Raw genomic sequence first — 18,799 nt, 5'->3', positions numbered from 1 at the left:
TTAATTTACAAATGTTAAATTTTAGATAAGTTGCAGAATTTTTTAGTTAAAAACAAATTAATACACAGTCAAAGGCAAAATTATATGGGATATGTGTAGGTTAAATATAATTTAGCTTCATGTCAAACTAAATTAAAAGAGAAATAGTTATTACTTTGAAGGGAAGAAAATTATAGGAAAAAAAGTCATAGAAAAAGGCAAAAAAAAATACAACAAAATTAAAAAGTAATAAAGAAACAAAAAAACAGAAGACAAAAATTTATTGGAAAAAGTATTTTAAATCTTTTTTTACTGTTTAGAATTTTCATATTAAATAGAAAATATGGAGAAAAAAATATAATTCATGAAAATGGAAGTAATAGAGAAAAGAAAAGGAAAAATCAAAATGAAAAAGTTAAACAGAAAGGAAAAAAAAATAGTAACTAATAGAAAAATGGAAGTTACTAAAAAGACACCTATAATAAAACCTCAACCAATCACCTTACAAATAGAAAAAATGAAATAATAATTAAAAATAACCTAAATTTAATTCACAAATGTTAAATTTTCAATAAATTGCAGAAATTTTTTTGTTGAAAACAAATTAATACACAGTCAAAAGAAAAAATTAAATGCCATATGTGTTAGGTTAAATATAACTTAATTAAACTAAAAAACAATAACAAAAAATTCCATAGATAACATTGAGATAGTTTTTTCAAAGAAAAAAAAAATCTATTAACTATAAAACTACTCTACATATTTTGTGGATAAATTGTTTAACAATAAATGGAATAAAAAATGCTCAATCAAAACCCAATATCTAAATTTGAAACAAATTAATCAAATTGCTATGTTCTAATAATGTGATAGGGTTTTATGTCATGGTCTAGGCTCTGAACATAAAAGACTACTGATGTAAGAAAATTTAGTTTCATTTCAAACTAAATTAAAAGAGAAATAGTTATTACTTTGAAGGAAATAAAATTATAGGAAAAAAGCCACAGAAAAAGGCCAAAAAAGTATAACGAAATTAAAAAGTAATAAACAAAAACAAAAAAAATTATTGGAAAAAGTTTTTTAAATATTTTTTGGTCTTTAAAATTTGTATATTAAATAGAAAATATGGAGAAAGAACTATAATTTATGAAAATGGAAGTAATAGAGAAAAGGAAAAAAAATCAAAATGAAAAAATTAAGAAAGGAAATAAGAAAAAACAAAAAAACAAAAAAAATAGTAACTAATAGAAAAATAGCAGTTATTAAAAAAACACCTATAATAAAACCTCAACCAATCACCTTAGAAATAAAAAATTGAAATGATAATAAAAAACAGGCTAAATTTAATTCACAAATGTTAAATTTTAGATAAATTGCAGAAAGTTTTAGTTCAAAACAAATTAATACAGGCAAAATTAAGTGCAATATGTGTAGCGAATATAACAAGGGCTACAAACTAGCTAGTTCCTACCACTTCTCTTGAATATAACTTAATTAAACTAAAAGACAATAAAAGCATAAATATTTCAATACAAAAATAAAACTACTAATAAAATAGTGTATTCTTGAATGCCATCACCAAAAATTAAGAAATATGATTAAGTATTATGTATATATATAATTAAATTGATTAAAACATGTTCTATAATAACAAGCCATCTTAAATTAAAATAGGGAAGAAAGCTAAAACTTCATGAAAATGGAAATAATAGAATAAGAAAAAAACAATGAAATAAAAATGAAATAAAATTAAAAACGAAATAGAAATAAAAATTACCAAACGACCTATAATAAGATTTCTACCAATCATTTTACTAATAAATAAAGTTAAGTAATAATAAAAATTAACCAAAAAACTAATATTAAACTATATATTATATCTCGTTCTAAAATAATATATAATAAAAACAAAACTGTATACATAATACATACTTATCTCTGATATAATAAATTTTACCTATATTATTTTACCCAATTAAAAATACTAAAATAATATCTATTCTCCATAATAAATTTTACCTAATTAAAAATACTAAAATATTATCTATTCTCCATAAGTAGAATTCATAACTTCAATGAGAAATAAAGCCGTTCATACATCAGATATTTAGTTCCGCTCATAAAATCATATTTTAAGAAAAACACAGCATGGGTTAGGTGAAATAAATTTCTTCCAATTTTTAATAATGGCTTTTCATTTCTTAGTAGAATCTTTTTTTTCATAATTAACATTTTAGATTTTATGATATTAAAAATATTAAATTATAATAAAATTAAACGAAGATTAGGTTACGGAAGTAGTTTAGTGAGTTTTGAGTGTTTTTTATTTTATTATTATTATTATATAATTTTAAAGTTATTATCAAGTCACTAAATTAGTGTATAAAGCTTTTTTGTTGGTAAAACAGAAAAATCCATCTCCTAGAAAATTTAATTGCTAAATTTATTAAAAAATGCCTGCTCTACCCTACCCCTCTAGTGACTTCTTAAAAAAACAAAAACACCATTCAATCTTCCCATATAAGATGCTATATCTACCCTTCTCCCAAATTCTCCACTGAAAATCCTAAATTTCTCGCTGAAAATTATATGCCCTCGGTCCTGGATCCCGTCTGATTTCTACCCTCGAAATCGACAGATCTTCTGCGTCACATCCCAGCACTTTCTTCTGAGCGCCAGCGCGCATATGTCTGCCTTTTAGATTTCCCAATATGCGTTCACTTTACTGACGCATCATCCACGATAGTCTGCTTTATTATTAGTTTAAATTGTTAGTCCTGACTTCTGGAAGTGGAAGAATTAATTAACAAATATTGTGCAGACCAAATGCCAACATGCGATTCATTTCTGGAAAGTAGAATTGAAAGATGACTGTTTTCTACAGAGTATGTTTGACTGTTGAGTGAATTATTCCAACAATCTTGATTCCCAAATCTTATCTGTCCTGGTTTTTTTCACGTATAAATATGGATGCCCCCTAAAGCTCATTACCTAGAGGAGGGGAGGAAAAGGAGCTCCAGTATTGATGGGATACCTCTAGATAGGGAAGAGGCTAAGGAAAGAAATTGTGTTTTGAAAGTTTTGCAGATTTGATCTGATTATCCATGGGGAAGTTAATTGAGAAATCAACCCCCTATGTAGCGATGATATCCCTGCAGTTTGGATACGCAGGCATGAATATTATCAGTAAAGTGTCTCTAAACAGAGGGATGAGTCACTTTGTGCTTGTTGTATACAGGCAGGCCGTTGCTACAGTTGTGCTCGCTCCTTTTGCCTTCTTCCTTGAAAGGTATTTAGCGAGGTCCATATCCATTCGGCTAACATTTCATGTTTTTAGAGTTGAAATCATAGATTTGTAGATCGTTGAAGGTTTCAAATGGCGTATTATGTTTCGTTAGTTTGGCATGAGTAGAGTATAGGTAATGTTTAATATTTTCGAAGATAGAATTTATTAATACACTGGTAGTGTAAGAAGATATAAGTAATATGAAGTTAGTGTAAGAAGATATAAGTAATATGAAAGCAAGTTTCATCACCAATTTTGATCTCTAGAGTTTTGGTGTTTGAAATGGATTTGCAAAGAGTCTTACTCATGTTCATAGAGACTTGTATTTGAAGTTGTAAAATATTTTTTTATTGCAACTAAGCAAATGTTAAAGTTTACAAAGACATACATATTTCTCTATATTTAGAATTGAATATCTGACTTCGTTAAAGGAAAGACCCTTCTTTTATAAGACAAGGGATTCACCTGGCACAAGTCTCTGCATAATGCTTGATGCATTTAGAAATATATTTTATTATTTTATTCAAAAGACTTGTATATGAAATATCTTTTCTGGTAAAATAAAAATGACTACTAAAAGCATATATACTCTACCTAACTACATGTCTCTCGTCATATTTCATGTTTTGGAAATAAAATTTACTATCTTATCATAGAGAGTTGTATCTAGAATCATGAATTTTTTTTATTTTTATTTTTTTAAATCAATGTTATATTTCTTATTTATATTTAGATTGAGAACTAACGTACTGTACATCGCAGGAAGATGCGACCCAAACTCACATTTTCCATCTTCTGTCAAATTTTTGTACTGGGCTTGTTGGGGTATGTATTATTTAGGCTGTTTCCCTCCATCTCTTATACCGCCTGTGAACATTCTTGGCTAGAAATTTAAGTTAAATATGAAATATTGTTGATGCATGCCCGCAGGCCTGTAATAGACCAGAATTTTTCTTACCTGGGTTTGAAATTAACTTCTCCAACATATGCGTGTGCGCTGAGTAATGTACTCCCCTGTATGACCTTCGTGATTGCTCTCCTCTTGAGGTAATCAAATCATGTCGTTAACAGCAAACCTATGCAATGAAGACAAAGGCACTTGTCCATTTTTTTTAATTTTTTTTTTTTCCCAATGGGCCGATGGGATATCTGTTGTTGCGCAGGATGGAGAGAGTGAATATAAAAAAGCTACGCAGTGGAGCAAAGTTGGTGGGAACGATCGTATGCGTAGGGGGAGCAATGTTGATGACGTTATACAGAGGTCCTATTGTGAGGATGTTTTGGTCTCCGCATCATCAATCCTCCAAGCACAACCAGACATCTGCAGGAACTGCCGCTGGTAGTAAAGACTGGATGGTCGGCTCCGTTTTGATGGTTGGCGCAACTCTGGCCTGGTCGATCTTGTTTATTTTACAGGTGATTTTATCTGTAAGAGTGATTTAAGATTTTGGAGTGTTTTATAGTGCATAATTACATCTATCCAAAGCCCCGGGACAAGTTTTTATTTTTCATAAATATGAATTTATGAATTCAACTTAATTGCAAATGGGGTGGTAAAAAAATAAAAATAAAAATTGCAATAGTAGCGTTTAAATCATGTTTTTAATATTTGAGATAAATTCAATACTATAAAAAAATATTTGGGTGTCTAAAATCTTGAAAGTACTCAAAATCTTGAAATTTAATAGCTGTAAATCTAATCCCTGCAGGATCCAAACCTTGCCAAAATTTTTATGATTTTAAAAGAAAAACAACCCAAACAAATTTAAGGCAATTGTTTAAAAATGTGATAGAGATTCTTTCAAATTCATTCTGTAACTAATTATCACTGTCACAACTTCTGACTAACCTCATGATATTGAATGTGCAGTCTGCAGTCCTCAAAAAATATCCTGCTCAACTTTCACTTGCTACCTTAATATGTTTGCTAGGGACGTTACAGGCAACGACTCTAAGCATAGCTCTCGTACGTGATCCTTCCCAGTGGGCATTAGGGTGGGACATCAACCTTTTGACTGCAGTCTACTCTGTACGTTTGGCTTTTTTTTTCGGATTTAAATGAATTCAAGATTAGGAGACTGCATATGAAGCTAATTTATGGCTTAGAGTAATTAATATAGCTGGTTGCAGGGAGTGGTGGCGTCAGCGATTGCATATTATGTGCAAGGTCTGTGCATGCGGGTAAAAGGACCTGTGTTTGCCACAGCATTCAGTCCGTTGGTGATGATAATCGTGGCAGTCATGGGATCTGTTATTCTCTCTGAAAATATTTATTTGGGCAGGTTTGTAATTTGTCTGGTGTGTTTTTTAAGTGGTTTAAGTTTTCAGAAATTAAATCAGGTTTGATATGTGGAACTGCCGTGGCCAGGATCTAAGCTGATCTTAACATGATCAGATTTATCTAACTTAACATTAATATGATTAGATTTATCTAAGTTAATATGACTAGATTTTTGTTCACAGAAAACTTAATAATACATCTGATCACTTTCTATTCTACATTCACTCATTTTTAAATAAAATCACTTCTTCAAATAATGAGAGTTTTTAAAATATTCCGACCTTAGGATAGGAAATTCCGAAATGCTTTCAAAATCTAAATTCAACTATTGAAATTAAATACAATTCAACTATTAAACACAGGTAGTGTAAATCAAATTTTTTAAATATTCCAAAATACAATCAGAGCTGTAATAATTTCTAATTTTTTAACAATTGCTGAAATTGAAAGGATGATTAACAGTTGTCACGAATAGCATGATTTAATGTGCTAATTAGTTGCACTGATCCACTTATTACAGTGTGCTGGGAGGAGTTATGATCGCAATCGGGCTATACGCTGTTCTGTGGGGAAAATTGAGGGACAGCAAGGCTTTGACAGATGAAAATCATTCGGAAGCGCTTCCGAGCTCTGAAGAAATACTCCCACAAAATGAAAAAAGGGCAGATGACATAGAAGCTGCGTCGAACGAGGCCATGGATAAGGGGCATGAGCCCTCTGAATCAGATGGAATGAAACAACTTTCGGTGAAGTAGAGAGTACAATGTGTCAGTTTGGCATATGGTTATAGTTATATAAATCTATTGAAATAAGGGGTTGCTATCATTATCAGTCACTTCCCTGTAATACAAAATATCAATATTGAATGGATAGATGAAGAAACGCTTTTGGGCACTAGGTAATATAAATATATGGGTTAATATAAATATATGTGTTTTAGTTTATTTGTGATGATTTATTGGAATGTTTGAGTTTGAGTGGTTTTTTTATTTTGGGTTGTGTTTATTGATTTCAGATACTTATTTTACTACTTAGTATGACTGGATGTGTAAGTATGTTAGTTAGTCTGTTTTTTTTAAAATAAAAATAAAAATTATGTTATAGATAGAAAAATAATGAACTATAATAAAAAACAATAATATGTTGTAAAGTAATTAGAAGTAAAAAAATGTGTGAATAAGATATTTAAATATTATATTTTTCAAAAGTATTTAAATGAACTATTTGAAGATCTATATAACTAATTTGTGTGAATATCAACTTCCTATATATCGATATATAGAACAAAAAAAGTTAAAATAAATATTTTAATGTGGTATAAAAAAATATTCAATGTGTGTTATCAATCAAATATTCTTTCACATTCTTCTGCAGGGCTTTTACAATCTTCCACAAGGGCATACATAAGCTTAAGAATCATCAACCGGCCTTGATCTAGATGACTCCCAGCTTCGCAAAGATAGTTGTTGGCTCAGTTCCGTCCACCTCTGGGGCCAAGCTCCTGCCCATATCATCAGTGAAGCCCCAGTTCCCATTGTCCAGGTGATCGAGGCCTCACTGGATGAGGCTTTAAAGTTTTTTGAAGGTGCCCTAATCTGTCCGTTCAATGGTTTTTGGCCACTTCTTACAGCTCTTCACAGTTGGATCTCGAAGGTATGGAAGCCTAACATTTCTAATGAAATTAATATCTACCCCTGTGTTAGGGGTTTCCTTATAGTAGATTTTGAAAACCCTGAAAGCAAACAATGTATTCTAGATTTTGGCCCTTGGTTTTGGGAAAACTCAGGCCTATTCATGAAGCCATGGAACCCATCATTCGCAGTTGGATCTTGGAGGTATGGAAGCCTGTCATTTCTGATGAAATTAATATCTACCCCCATGTTAGGGGTTTCTTTATAGTAGATTTTGAAAACCCTGAAAGCAAACAATGTATTCTAGATTCTGGCCCTTGGTTTTGGGAAAACTCAGGCATATTCATGAAGCCATGGAACCCATCATTTGATCTCTCAACAACAGTCATAACCTCAGCACTAGTTGGATGAGATTGCCAAACCTAGCCTTGCATCTCTAGAATTTCTCCTCGAAAGCCATTGGAAATGAAATTGGGAAATTTTTCTGCAAGTGCCCAGAAACATAGGAATATGCTAGAACCACCTATGCACGCATCTTTGTGGAAATGGACTTCAGCACTAGATTCCCAGCTGAAATAAGCCTAACAAGTAAAAGACTATGTGTGCAACCAGAAACTCGATTATGAAAGTGCTCTCTTTAGATGTCGATCCTGATTTGAGACAGGCCATCTAGCCAAAAATTGCCCAAAAGCCTCCCAGAAAAATTCTGCTAGAAAGAATCACTACAGATCTACATGGTGGGAAGGAGCACAAAAAGAACATTACACTGTCATCAAGGAAGAATACTCTCCAGAAAACTCTGAATCGCAAGAAATCGGGCAAGAAAAAGAAACAACTCTCATGACAAGCAGGGGGAAAGCCCGCCCAATAGCAAAAAAGTGAACTCGACAACCCCTCAACCAGCAGTTATGAGGATTCGAATGCTGCACAAAATAAATCTTCATTTAACAGCAAAGCAAATCTCCCAGGCCAAACTTCTTCTCCAACTATCTTCAAAAGGGCAAACACAACTGTAGAGAAAAAAAAAGAAATCTACAACACCAATCTCGCCAAGAAAGACTAGAAGCCAGCGAGACAATTAAGAACTAAGAAAATTATAGGTTCCATAGACCAATTTGGTCTCAGTGGACGTTAACCATCATCTCATCATCATCATCAAAAATATATTAACAATAAAAAACCATTTTAATTTACATCATATTTAGTCCTATATATACTCTATTTAGTATTTAAAAATACAATTTAAACCATGAAAAATAACAAAAGTGTATTTTACACTTTAAAAAAATTTACACGTGAAAAAATTCTTTCTCAACTCCTATTAAATTCGTACTTAAAATAAATTTATTCTGATTTTTATAAAAAAAAAAAAAAATTGTATATAGAAATTGAATTTTGAAAGAAAGGAAAACCACAATATTTTAAATCATTTATAGTGATTTATTAAATTACTCTACTTTAGATTGCAGTGGATTTTTATTGCTGGCTGTACTATTTTTTATAATAATTTAATATATTATTAGTGGAAATTAAATTTGGATGAAGTAGAGAATGAAGAGTATTTAAACTATTTTAGTTACCCATCTTTAAAAATATGTACCATAAATATTAACGAATTCATAGTAAAATATTATTGGATGTCCTATAGTAAAATAGATAAAATACTTAATAAACACCACGGTCAAGAATGAACTGAAAATTTTGACATCTCTCTCCAACAGATTACTCTCAGATTACTCCAACATTTACTAATGGACCATGATTACAAAACACCTAAAAATGCATATCACATGTATTTATTATAAACGATGCATGCTGAGTCCTCGACGTATAAGTTTGGAAATATGTGTATAAAGATAGAGATGCCAGTCATTAACAAAGATCAGATATTTTTATATAAAACAATATAAAGTGTAAAGTAAGGGTGGTTTGTCTAGGTTTTTTGTGGAATAACTTTGAGTATAAGTGTATGTTAATTTAAATATGATTATGTGTTATTAAAAATAAAATAATAATAAAGTAGATTTGTTTATTTTGAAATAAGGTTTTAAAAATTTAATTTAATTTTTAATAATTATTAAGTAGAGGTAGAAATTTATCTTAAATAAAATATTTTTAATAGTAGTCATAAATCAAATGTCGAGATTTATTTGAAAAGTGGTTGTGTTTTTTTTATTCTTTTAATTAAATTGATTAATTTAAAAAATGTCACATGAACATGTATCATAAATATGTATTTTGATTTTTCAAACATGTGGCATTAGCCGATAACATTGTAACACAACCTATTCATATGTTAAAAATGCTGTTACATTTTATATATATATATATATATATATATATATATATATGTTTAACTCATGTATTCATTTTTTATAATTATTATTAATAATCATTTAAAATAAAGTTATAATTTAGCTAATTTTTATGTTTTTTAAAATCTAACTAATGTGAAAAGTTTAAGATTGTCACATACACTTGTCAGTTATACTTATTTCACAAAAGAAATTTACATTCTTAAAATAGTAAACTCAAGGAAAACAAACTTTCTTTAGGTTTGTCCGTCTTCACCATGCAAATAATGCAAATTGATATATGCAATGTCCCTGGATTTTAATGCAAACTATGGGTATGGAATCCAAACATTCGACAACCTAAGCATGGAATGCACAAATGCATTAATACTTGATTGATTATTGTTTGTATTGTCAACGAAGAGGATTTTTAATGTGCTCTTAAGCTTAGTTTTAAGTTGGTTTTTGATGACTTACTAAGCCATATGGTTAATTACATTCTCTGGTGTCGGGTGGGCACCAGCTAGTTAGGTTCATATTTTTCAAGAATCCTTTCTCGAAGACTGTGCTCACAACAACTGAAGGTTGTCTCACTGTCGATCGGCCTAGGGTTATGATCTACGGTCTTGCTTTACTAAGTAGGCTAAGAAAGAAACCTACCGCATTTTCCCCCGGTTTCCAACAGTCAGTCAAAAGGTGAGTGAGTCAAGAACTTTGTTGTTGCAATGGTACGTTTGTGCTTCCCTCTGCTACTTGCAAACTCATTTCTTCCATGAGCTCTTGAGAAATTTAACATTGAGGTAGCTAAGCTAACAGGGTTTTACTTGTCGTTGTGGCTACACTAGCCAAGGGTACACATTTACAAGTTTTCGCTGAGTTTTCATTTCGGGAACAACTTCTACAAAGTTTTGAGGTATGTGCTAGTTAACAATTGAGGTTTAGAATATTCTGTGTTAGCTTATACTGGAAACCCCTTCTTATTGACTTTCGCTATGACAGTTGGAGGGTGTTAGCGTGGGTTCAGGATCTCGTCATTCTCAGGTATGATAATCCATTGGTTTTCAACTCTTTGCTAACCATGAGCATACTTTGTTACAATTCCTTACATTTTGTTCCCTTACTTGCAGGTTCTTTCTTTCCATATGAGTAAAAACCCTCAATTGCCGAGGGAGCCTGCTCTATTTTTCGCTTTTTCTTTTTTCTAGATGCATAAAGGCCTCGACGAAGGGTTTCCTCTCACTTTACAAGTGCTTAGCTTGCATTCTTTGGAATATGCGTTGTTAAATCCATTCTGGTGGCTTCTCTGCAAGCCCTCCGCTGAGTTTTCTTTACCGTGCCAACACAATTATTGGGTTTCCTCACACATTTTCATTATGGTTTTTATGTAAATTGTTATTTTGTATTTAAAAAACAAAATTGTTCCGCCGTGCCAAGAACTCTTGAGATACTGGGTCTTTGCTTCACCCTGTCATCTAAGGTCAAGCTCTATAGGGGATATATTCACTTCTCATAGTGTGGTTAATCTTGTTATGCAGCTCATAAGTAATTTATGTTGTATATTACAACTTGGAACCCAATTTTCCTTAAGGGTTTTCATATTCAGTGTAAAATGTCTCAGTTTTTCTATATGAAGTTGAACCCATGATATTTATGACTCAGCTACGCATATGTTGTTTCTTGCCCTTGTAAATATGTTATTCTTGCTGTGTGAAAATAGACAATTCTCCTTTGAGCATAAAGGGTTTTGTCTGTTCCAATAGATATTTCATCTTCACGACCGTGCCCAGGCATGGCCAATTGAGTTTGGTTTGTCCCGTCTTAAACTGAGTGTAAATATTCCTTTTAGATATGAGAATACTTTAATTATAAGGTCACTAACATTACCGTGCTTCTTCTTCGCATACGTATATATATACACACAGACTTCATTATTTATGTTTAAGTCTTAAGAAAGATTTTGTTTACAAGCTCCAGTACAGTTCGGTATGATTTTTTTTCTCGATGCATTTACATATGAATAATCTTAACAATTATGGAGATTGTAATTCTTGTTCATTTCATAACTTATCATTACAGTCTTACATACTATAACAAGATATATTATAAATTTTCAATTTGTAACAAATAAAGTCACTAGCGCCGCACTTGTATTCATTTACATTATTCACAAAACCCATACATCCAATCTATTGTAGCTATAAATACTTGTTTTTGTATATTGGTTATGTAGAAATTCACCCGATAACCACGCCTCCTAACAATGAGGAAAGCAATTATATCATTTCCTCTCCCTCGAGCAGTGTTTTACTAAAACAATTTTCTTTTTCTCACTATCCCCAACAAGGTTTATCCTCAGGCCTAAGATCCCTCTGGGTTCAATTCCCTAGTCACTCAATAAACTTGAGAATTCCATATCAGAGAGCGGAGACTCAAACACATAACACAGAAACTTGAACACTTAGAACTTGAAACTTGCAACTTGTCTTCATTTGATGATTGCACTGATTTTTATACACAGGACAGATCTTTCTGGAGTCGATGGGGCATTGGCTTCTTCAGGAAGCTTTGCCCATTTTGTCAACGATTTCTAGAAACTTCATTTAATACATCTGCAGAAATCTAGATGGTGGGTAGTTGGAATTAGCTCCTTCCAACACTCCCCCTTAATTCCAACTATATAACAAATATACTATAGCACAATAAACAAGACACTATACTCTTAATCACGACGACCTAAACTTTAACTTGCCTGCTGGTCTAAGTCTCAGCTAGGCTTACAAAACATTTCATTTTTTCCTTCTTGCAAAAGGGCCCATGCTTGTTCATTTGCTAGTGCTATTTCATCTTCACCTTTCTGGCTTTCCTAAAAGAATTCCTCTACTCCTTGCTTATGTACTTAACATCAACGACTTTTTCGGATTAGGACGCAATGCAAGAGCTCGAACAAGGTAATCTAATTCATGTTCTCCCCACTTTCCATGAGGAACCAGCAAAGGAACCACCAAAATGCAGTCATCTTTGAAAGCAGATCCAATAAAACTTCTAACAATTGGGTTATGAGAGAAGCAAGTTTTACTTTGAGTGATTTCTTCAACAACATGATCCTCAACAACATGAGTGTTTTCTTGAAAAACATGACATTGTTTGTCCAAGAACTCAAAAATATTGCTAAACCCAAATGGGTTCCTGAGAAAATGATCATCGAAAGGATCATTGTCAAAAAAGTCTAAAAAGATAGACATATCAGCTAGGCTTAAATTTTCATTAAACTCTGGCCAGCTTTGACTTCAAAGTGCACCAGGCTCAGCTCTGCCTCTCACTTCCCGAATGCGCACCACACTTTTGCTGCCCCTCTTCTGATCAGTGTTTTCCAACAACAATTTCACCTTCAAATTAAATCAATGATGAGGTCTCGGTGGCCTTTTCCAGCACAGGTCGCTTCGATGTCCAAGCAAACTTTATAACAGCCTCTTCTCAAAGCTCTCCACTTTCTCCACGCACAGTGGATATTGCAGCACTTCTGTGTGGCAAATACAACATCACACCACAAGACTAGCACAACTCCAACAACAAGAAATCAGAACATCCCGGCAGACGCACCACTTACATAGGAACCAAACCAGAACTGGAGGCAAACAGATTCGAAACCCACAACTTTGGATTTCATACAGTCAACTCACACTCACACAATTCAGGCATACACAGTCATTCAAAAAACTCCTTCAAGTTAAATCTAAACTAAAATATAATCATTGTTTCTGATGATTTCACTAACAGATTAAGCATTGTGCATGAAATAAAAGAAAATCTGTAAATCATTGCGCGGACCCATAGAAAGGGCAAAAATTGAATTTCCGTTCCAACAAGTAGGAACAGGACCAACAACGTAGCTTTCCAGCAAGGGAATCGCTCTCTGCTTAGCAAACAACTATACCCTTCTCCCAAATCGATTTACACCGTCGCCTCAGCAAACTGCTTTCTTCAGAGTGCACCAGCACAAACTTATGCACAGCTGCTCTCCACGCTCATCACACCACAGCTTGTTCTTATCCGGAACTACGGTCTCCAGGAACATAGTCTTCTCCACACATCAAAATGAACAACGCACACCAAACACAAGTATCCTCTCAACTCTCCCTCAGTTTTAGCCGACTACAATTTCTCATGGACACGTCATATGCGCCTCTTGAATCACTTAATAAGAAGGGCTCTCCAATCAGTGTCAACAACAGGCAACACTATCCCATAACTCAAGAGAAAAGGGCCTATAATGCCAATAGCAACCACAACTTAACCTGCCTTAGGTTCGCTTCAGGTTCACCACACTCCACAACTCAGAAATCAGTGACCACCACTCATACAACCCTCACTACCAGCACGCCGTTCTCAGCAACAAACACGACACTCGGCTGCAGTCTCCAGTTCTTCATCCAACGGACCAATCTGTCGCCAGCAAGCACAAAGCAGCCTTACCAACACTAGAAAACAGAACTCTGTCGCCCACGCTCATGGCTCACCAACACGCCTTTTCAAGCCACACTGTCTCCTCACATGGTGGCAACCACAACGCTCGACCACTTCTACTACTTCTCCACCACTTCATAGAATCACAACTCAACGCTGCTAAAGCCAGTCCAGCTCTAGCGTCCAAGCTACATGCAGCCATACATCGTAATAACTTGCAAACAAAAAATACGCCAGCACTTGTATTCACAACAATGCTCCAAACTGTGCTCCACACCAGTTTTCACAACACACATTCACTTCTTCTCCTCCATGTGCAGACCAGCCTTAAGCTGAAACCTTCAGCTCTCATAGCCTCTCCCACATCGCAGCTCACCTAAGTTCTATCGTCTGGACAACGCTGGACTATGCACACAGCGCGACAAGGCGAACTCTCACAACTCAAAACAACCCACACTCCTGAGCTCTGGTACCAAATTAGAGAGTGCAGAACTACAGAGATGTGCACACAAACAACTCAGAACTTCACACTCACTCTCATACCATATCAGAGAGCAAAGACTCAAACACATAACACAGAAACTTGAACACTTAGAACTTGAAACTCGCAACTTATCTTCATTTGATGACTGAATTGATTTTTATACACAGCACAGATCTTTCTGGAGTCGATGGGGTGGTGGCTTCTTCAGGAAGCTTTGCCCATTTTTTTAACGATTTCTAGAAACTTCATTTAATACAACTACTGAATTCTCGATGGTGGGTAGTTGGAATTAGCTCCTTCCAACATTCCACTGGCCCTTTGTCCAACTTAGGAATACCTCGTGGTAGTGACCTGCATTTTCCACAACTAACTGTACAATTTATGAATCCAGTTCCTTTCCTTCTGATCCAAACTTAAACATGAACACAACAAATTATAGATGTAACCATAAATAAAAACATGCAGCAAAAATAAAATTTCATTTCATTAATATCAAAATACTAAAATAAGCTTGCAAATAAAATGGAAATACACGAGCTCAGGCGATGGTAGCTTATCTATGAGAAGAGATCTGGCGACTACATGCCTTTGAACTATGTTATAATAAGGCTGAAAGGCCTACTTATTATTGAGAAATAATGGAAAATCCTAAACATCCAAAAATATAACCCTAGGAGATGAAGCAGCAAAACTATAGGCAACGTTTACGTAAATTGGCACATCAACTTCCCGACGTCATAACTTTGGCATACGATCTTCATTTGACGTGCACAATACCTCGTTAGAAATATTTATCCGAGGACTACAAATTTTGAATGGAAATCATCATTAATTGCTTCATGCTTGCCCCTATTTTCAAAAGAACATCATTTAGGGCCTCAAAATGGCTTTTAAAGTTTACGACCCGAAAAGATGTCAAAAATAGTAAATTGTGCTACAATTAAGGAAACTAAAAAACTGAAAGAGACAGTGGTGGGGGTCACAGTGGAATAGGCATGTTGCCACCAACATCCACCTAGATCACCTTTTTTGCCTCCAACCTCCCTCTTTGATTCCTTCCTTAGCCTCCTCATTTGAGTTTTTCCTTAAGCACCCAAATAGGAGAGAGATAACAGATTCTTTAAACTGTCTAGTAAAAAGAGTGTTCTCTACAGGTTTACGTAGGTGAATTCCAAATTTATCTTAAATACTCTTTGTTAGAAGAAAATAATAATATAATCATAAACCTAAACCATCCATGAACTATTAGGCTTCCACTTACCCTGTAGATTATTTTTAACTTTAAATAGTAAAGCAACTGCAAGTAAAAATCAAAATGTTCGAGGGTGTAAATCTTGCCCCTCGAGACATAACATTTTCCTCGGTTTTATCTGACCTTTTAAATGATTCAGGATAAGTTTCCTGCATAAATAACTTATCCTACCAGATAGGCTCGTCTAGGCTAAAGTGTCTCCACTGCACTTTAACTTGCGTTTGTCTCGCCTCTGTAGCATTATCTCTCTTTGCTAGAGGATTCACTGAGGCTCTACTAGGAACTCTCTATTTGGTTCAACCTATTAGAACAACCATAATGCAATTAGTTCACAACAATAATCATATCAATGTCAAAGTAAATCTTAAAGTGTTACCTAAAAATCTTGTGAGTGAATCACATGTTTAGGGTCATACACATATTGCTTTAACAACGAGACATGAAATATGTTATGAACTCTTATATGACTGAGTAATGCTATTCGATATATCACTGGTCCAATTTCTAATATCTAGAAAGGGCCACATAAATGAGGGGCAAGCTTTGCACAACTAGTCCATCTTACAGAGTTTTTCTTAGGTTTTATTTGCACATATACATGAAATGTGACTCTAAATTCCCATTAGGTTCTTTTACGGTAACCATAATCCTTCTGCCTATCTTGGGCATCCTTTAAATTCTGTCGGACATTATTTTTACTATTTGTTCCATCTCTGCCATCATTTTTGGCCCTAGAATTAATCTATTTTCAGGACTATTCCAATTCGTGGGTGTTCTACACCTTCTCCCATATAACACCTCGAAAGGGCTCATCTTTAAAGATTCATGATAACCATTATTATATGAAAACTCCACCAAATGTAGATATTCCTCCCACTTGCTCGGTTGTTGCATAACATATATCCGTAACATATCCTCCAGTACTTGATTCACACGTTCAGTCTGCCCATCAGTTTGTGGATGGTATGTAGTGTTGAACTGAATCTATGTTCCTAGTCCTATAAAGAGGGCTTTCCAAAACGTGGAGGTGAATTTTACATCTAGGTCTGATATAACTATATTAGGAATACCATGCAATCGAAACACTTCTTTCATGAAAATATCAGCAATTTGAACTGTCTTGTAAGTAAATTGTACTGGAACAATATGAGTTTATTCACGATTACCATGATTGAGTAATTGTGCTTTTTGGATCTAGGTATTTTTGTGGTAATGTCAAGTGTAATGACTTCCCACTTTCACTTAGATATAGGTAATCGTTGAAGAAGGCCAGCGAGTTGCTGGTGTTCATCTTTCACTTGCTGACACTGTAAAAACCTCGCCAAATATTTTGCAATATCTTTGCGCATCCCCGACCAATTTTGTTTTATTACTGAAAACATTTTCTAGTACCCGAGATGGGCGTTATAAGGACTCTTGTGAAATACATCCAGAATCAGTTGTTTAACTGAAATATGGTTGGGCACATATATTCTCTCGTTAAAGGTTAACAACTAATCCTTATTTATACTATATTCTGACTATTTTTCCTGGTTGTTAGTCTGTTGGGCTTGCTGCCATAAAAAAATTATATTTTGGATCTCTCTGGGCAACTTCTTTAATTTTTTCCAGAAATTTAAATTCTATTTTATTATAATGCAATTCATAAACACAATGCATTCTTCTACTTAGTGCATCTGCAACACAATTTTCCTTTCCTTTTAGATGTTTAATGTCAAATTCAAATTCACTAAGAAAAGCATTCCACCTTGCTTGACAGGCATTCAAATTAGGTTGTTTGAAATAACTCGTCAGACTATTATGGTTTTTCATTAGTAAAAATATTTTTCCTAAAAGGTAGTGCCTCCATACTTTCAATGCATGGATTGTAGCAATTAATTCCAAATCATACGCAAGATCTTTCTGCTCATATTCTTTCAATTTTTGAGACTCATATGCCATCACTTTTCCATCTTGCATCAATACTACCCCTACCCCTTTTTGACATGCATCCGTGCAGACCACGAATTCCTTGTTTAGATCAACAATCTTTAATATAGGGGTAGTGGTTAGTAAATATTTTAACTAGTTCAAAAATTTATTGACACTTGTTGGTCCACTTAAAAAATTTCACCTTCTTTTGCAAAGAAGTGATGGGGAATTCCTTGTTTAGATCAACAATCTTTAATATAGGGGTAGTGGTTAGTAAATATTTTAACTAGTTCAAAAATTTATTGACACTTGTTGGTCCACTTAAAAAATTTCACCTTCTTTTGCAAAGAAGTGATGGGGTATGCGATTAAGGAAAAACCCTCAAATAAACGATGGTAATATCTAGTGAGGCCCATGAACGATTGTATATCAGCTTGATTTTTGTGTACATGCCACTCCATAATAGTTTTTATCTTCTCAGGATAAAAAACTATACCTTCAGCTGAGATGACATGCCCCAAATATTGGATTCGATCTTTATAAAAATCACATTTGCTAAATTCAGCATACAATTTATGGCCTCACAACACTTGCAATACTATTCGCATGTGTTATGTTCCTCTAAACTTTTAGAATAAATCAGAATATCATCTATGAATATCATGACAAACTTATCCAAAAAAGGATTAAAAACTAAACAGGATTAAAAACATCATGCATTAAACTCATAAATGTCACAGGTGCGTTCGTCAATCCAAAGGGTAGGACCATGAACTCGTAATGACTGTAATGAGTTCTAAACACAATCTTACATATTTCCTCCTCCTTGAATCAAATTTTGTGGTATCATGACCATAAGTCAATCTAAGAGAAAATTGTTGCACCTTTGACTTTCGAATAAATCATCAATTCGACGCAGCAGGTACTTACTCCTTACAAATAATACCAAAGCTCCCTAGGGCAATACACTATGATGGATATATCCTTTATCAAGCAATTCATGTAACTTTGTTTTTAAATAATGATTAAAATTGTGAAGACAAAAGAGAAGCTTTTATTTATTGTAGTGTTGAATTAGATTTTGTTTTTTATATTGCATCATGATTTAAAATTGAATTGTGAAAATATATAATACAGGTAAGTTTTATTGAGGAAAATCATTGAACCAAATCCATTCTATAATAAAAATTAGACAGGGAAATAATGAAGAAAATGGG

General features: G+C 33.6%; 1 protein-coding gene across 1 annotated transcript; it reads left to right on the top strand.

Moving 5' to 3' along the window:
• Positions 1-2,947: 2,947 nt before the first annotated feature.
• Positions 2,948-6,472, top strand: LOC149209651 (WAT1-related protein At5g07050-like). The gene is made up of 7 exons (XM_089394309.1): positions 2,948-3,268; positions 4,028-4,090; positions 4,196-4,312; positions 4,429-4,681; positions 5,136-5,294; positions 5,396-5,547; positions 6,067-6,472. Exons 1-7 carry the CDS (start codon positions 3,084-3,086, stop codon positions 6,299-6,301), a joined length of 1,164 nt encoding a protein of 387 aa, XP_089250435.1. The 5' UTR covers positions 2,948-3,083; the 3' UTR covers positions 6,302-6,472.
• Positions 6,473-18,799: the final 12,327 nt, after the last annotated feature.

The sequence above is a fragment of the Pinus tabuliformis genome, chromosome 1_2 (genome assembly GCF_031772625.1).
Source record: "Pinus tabuliformis cultivar Carrire ecotype Pingquan chromosome 1_2, CPIR1, whole genome shotgun sequence".
Lineage (NCBI taxonomy): Eukaryota > Viridiplantae > Streptophyta > Pinopsida > Pinales > Pinaceae > Pinus > Pinus tabuliformis.
This window is presented reverse-complemented; position numbering and strand designations above follow the sequence as displayed.

Bases quoted from the DNA above. Each gene is read 5' to 3' on its own strand.
- LOC149209651 (XM_089394309.1), top strand. From the start codon at position 3,084: ATGGGGAAGTTAATTGAGAAATCAACCCCCTATGTAGCGATGATATCC. The intron at 4,682-5,135 runs GTGATTTTATCT...TTGAATGTGCAG, and splicing joins CGATCTTGTTTATTTTACAG to TCTGCAGTCCTCAAAAAATA. The intron at 5,295-5,395 runs GTACGTTTGGCT...AGCTGGTTGCAG, and splicing joins TTTTGACTGCAGTCTACTCT to GGAGTGGTGGCGTCAGCGAT.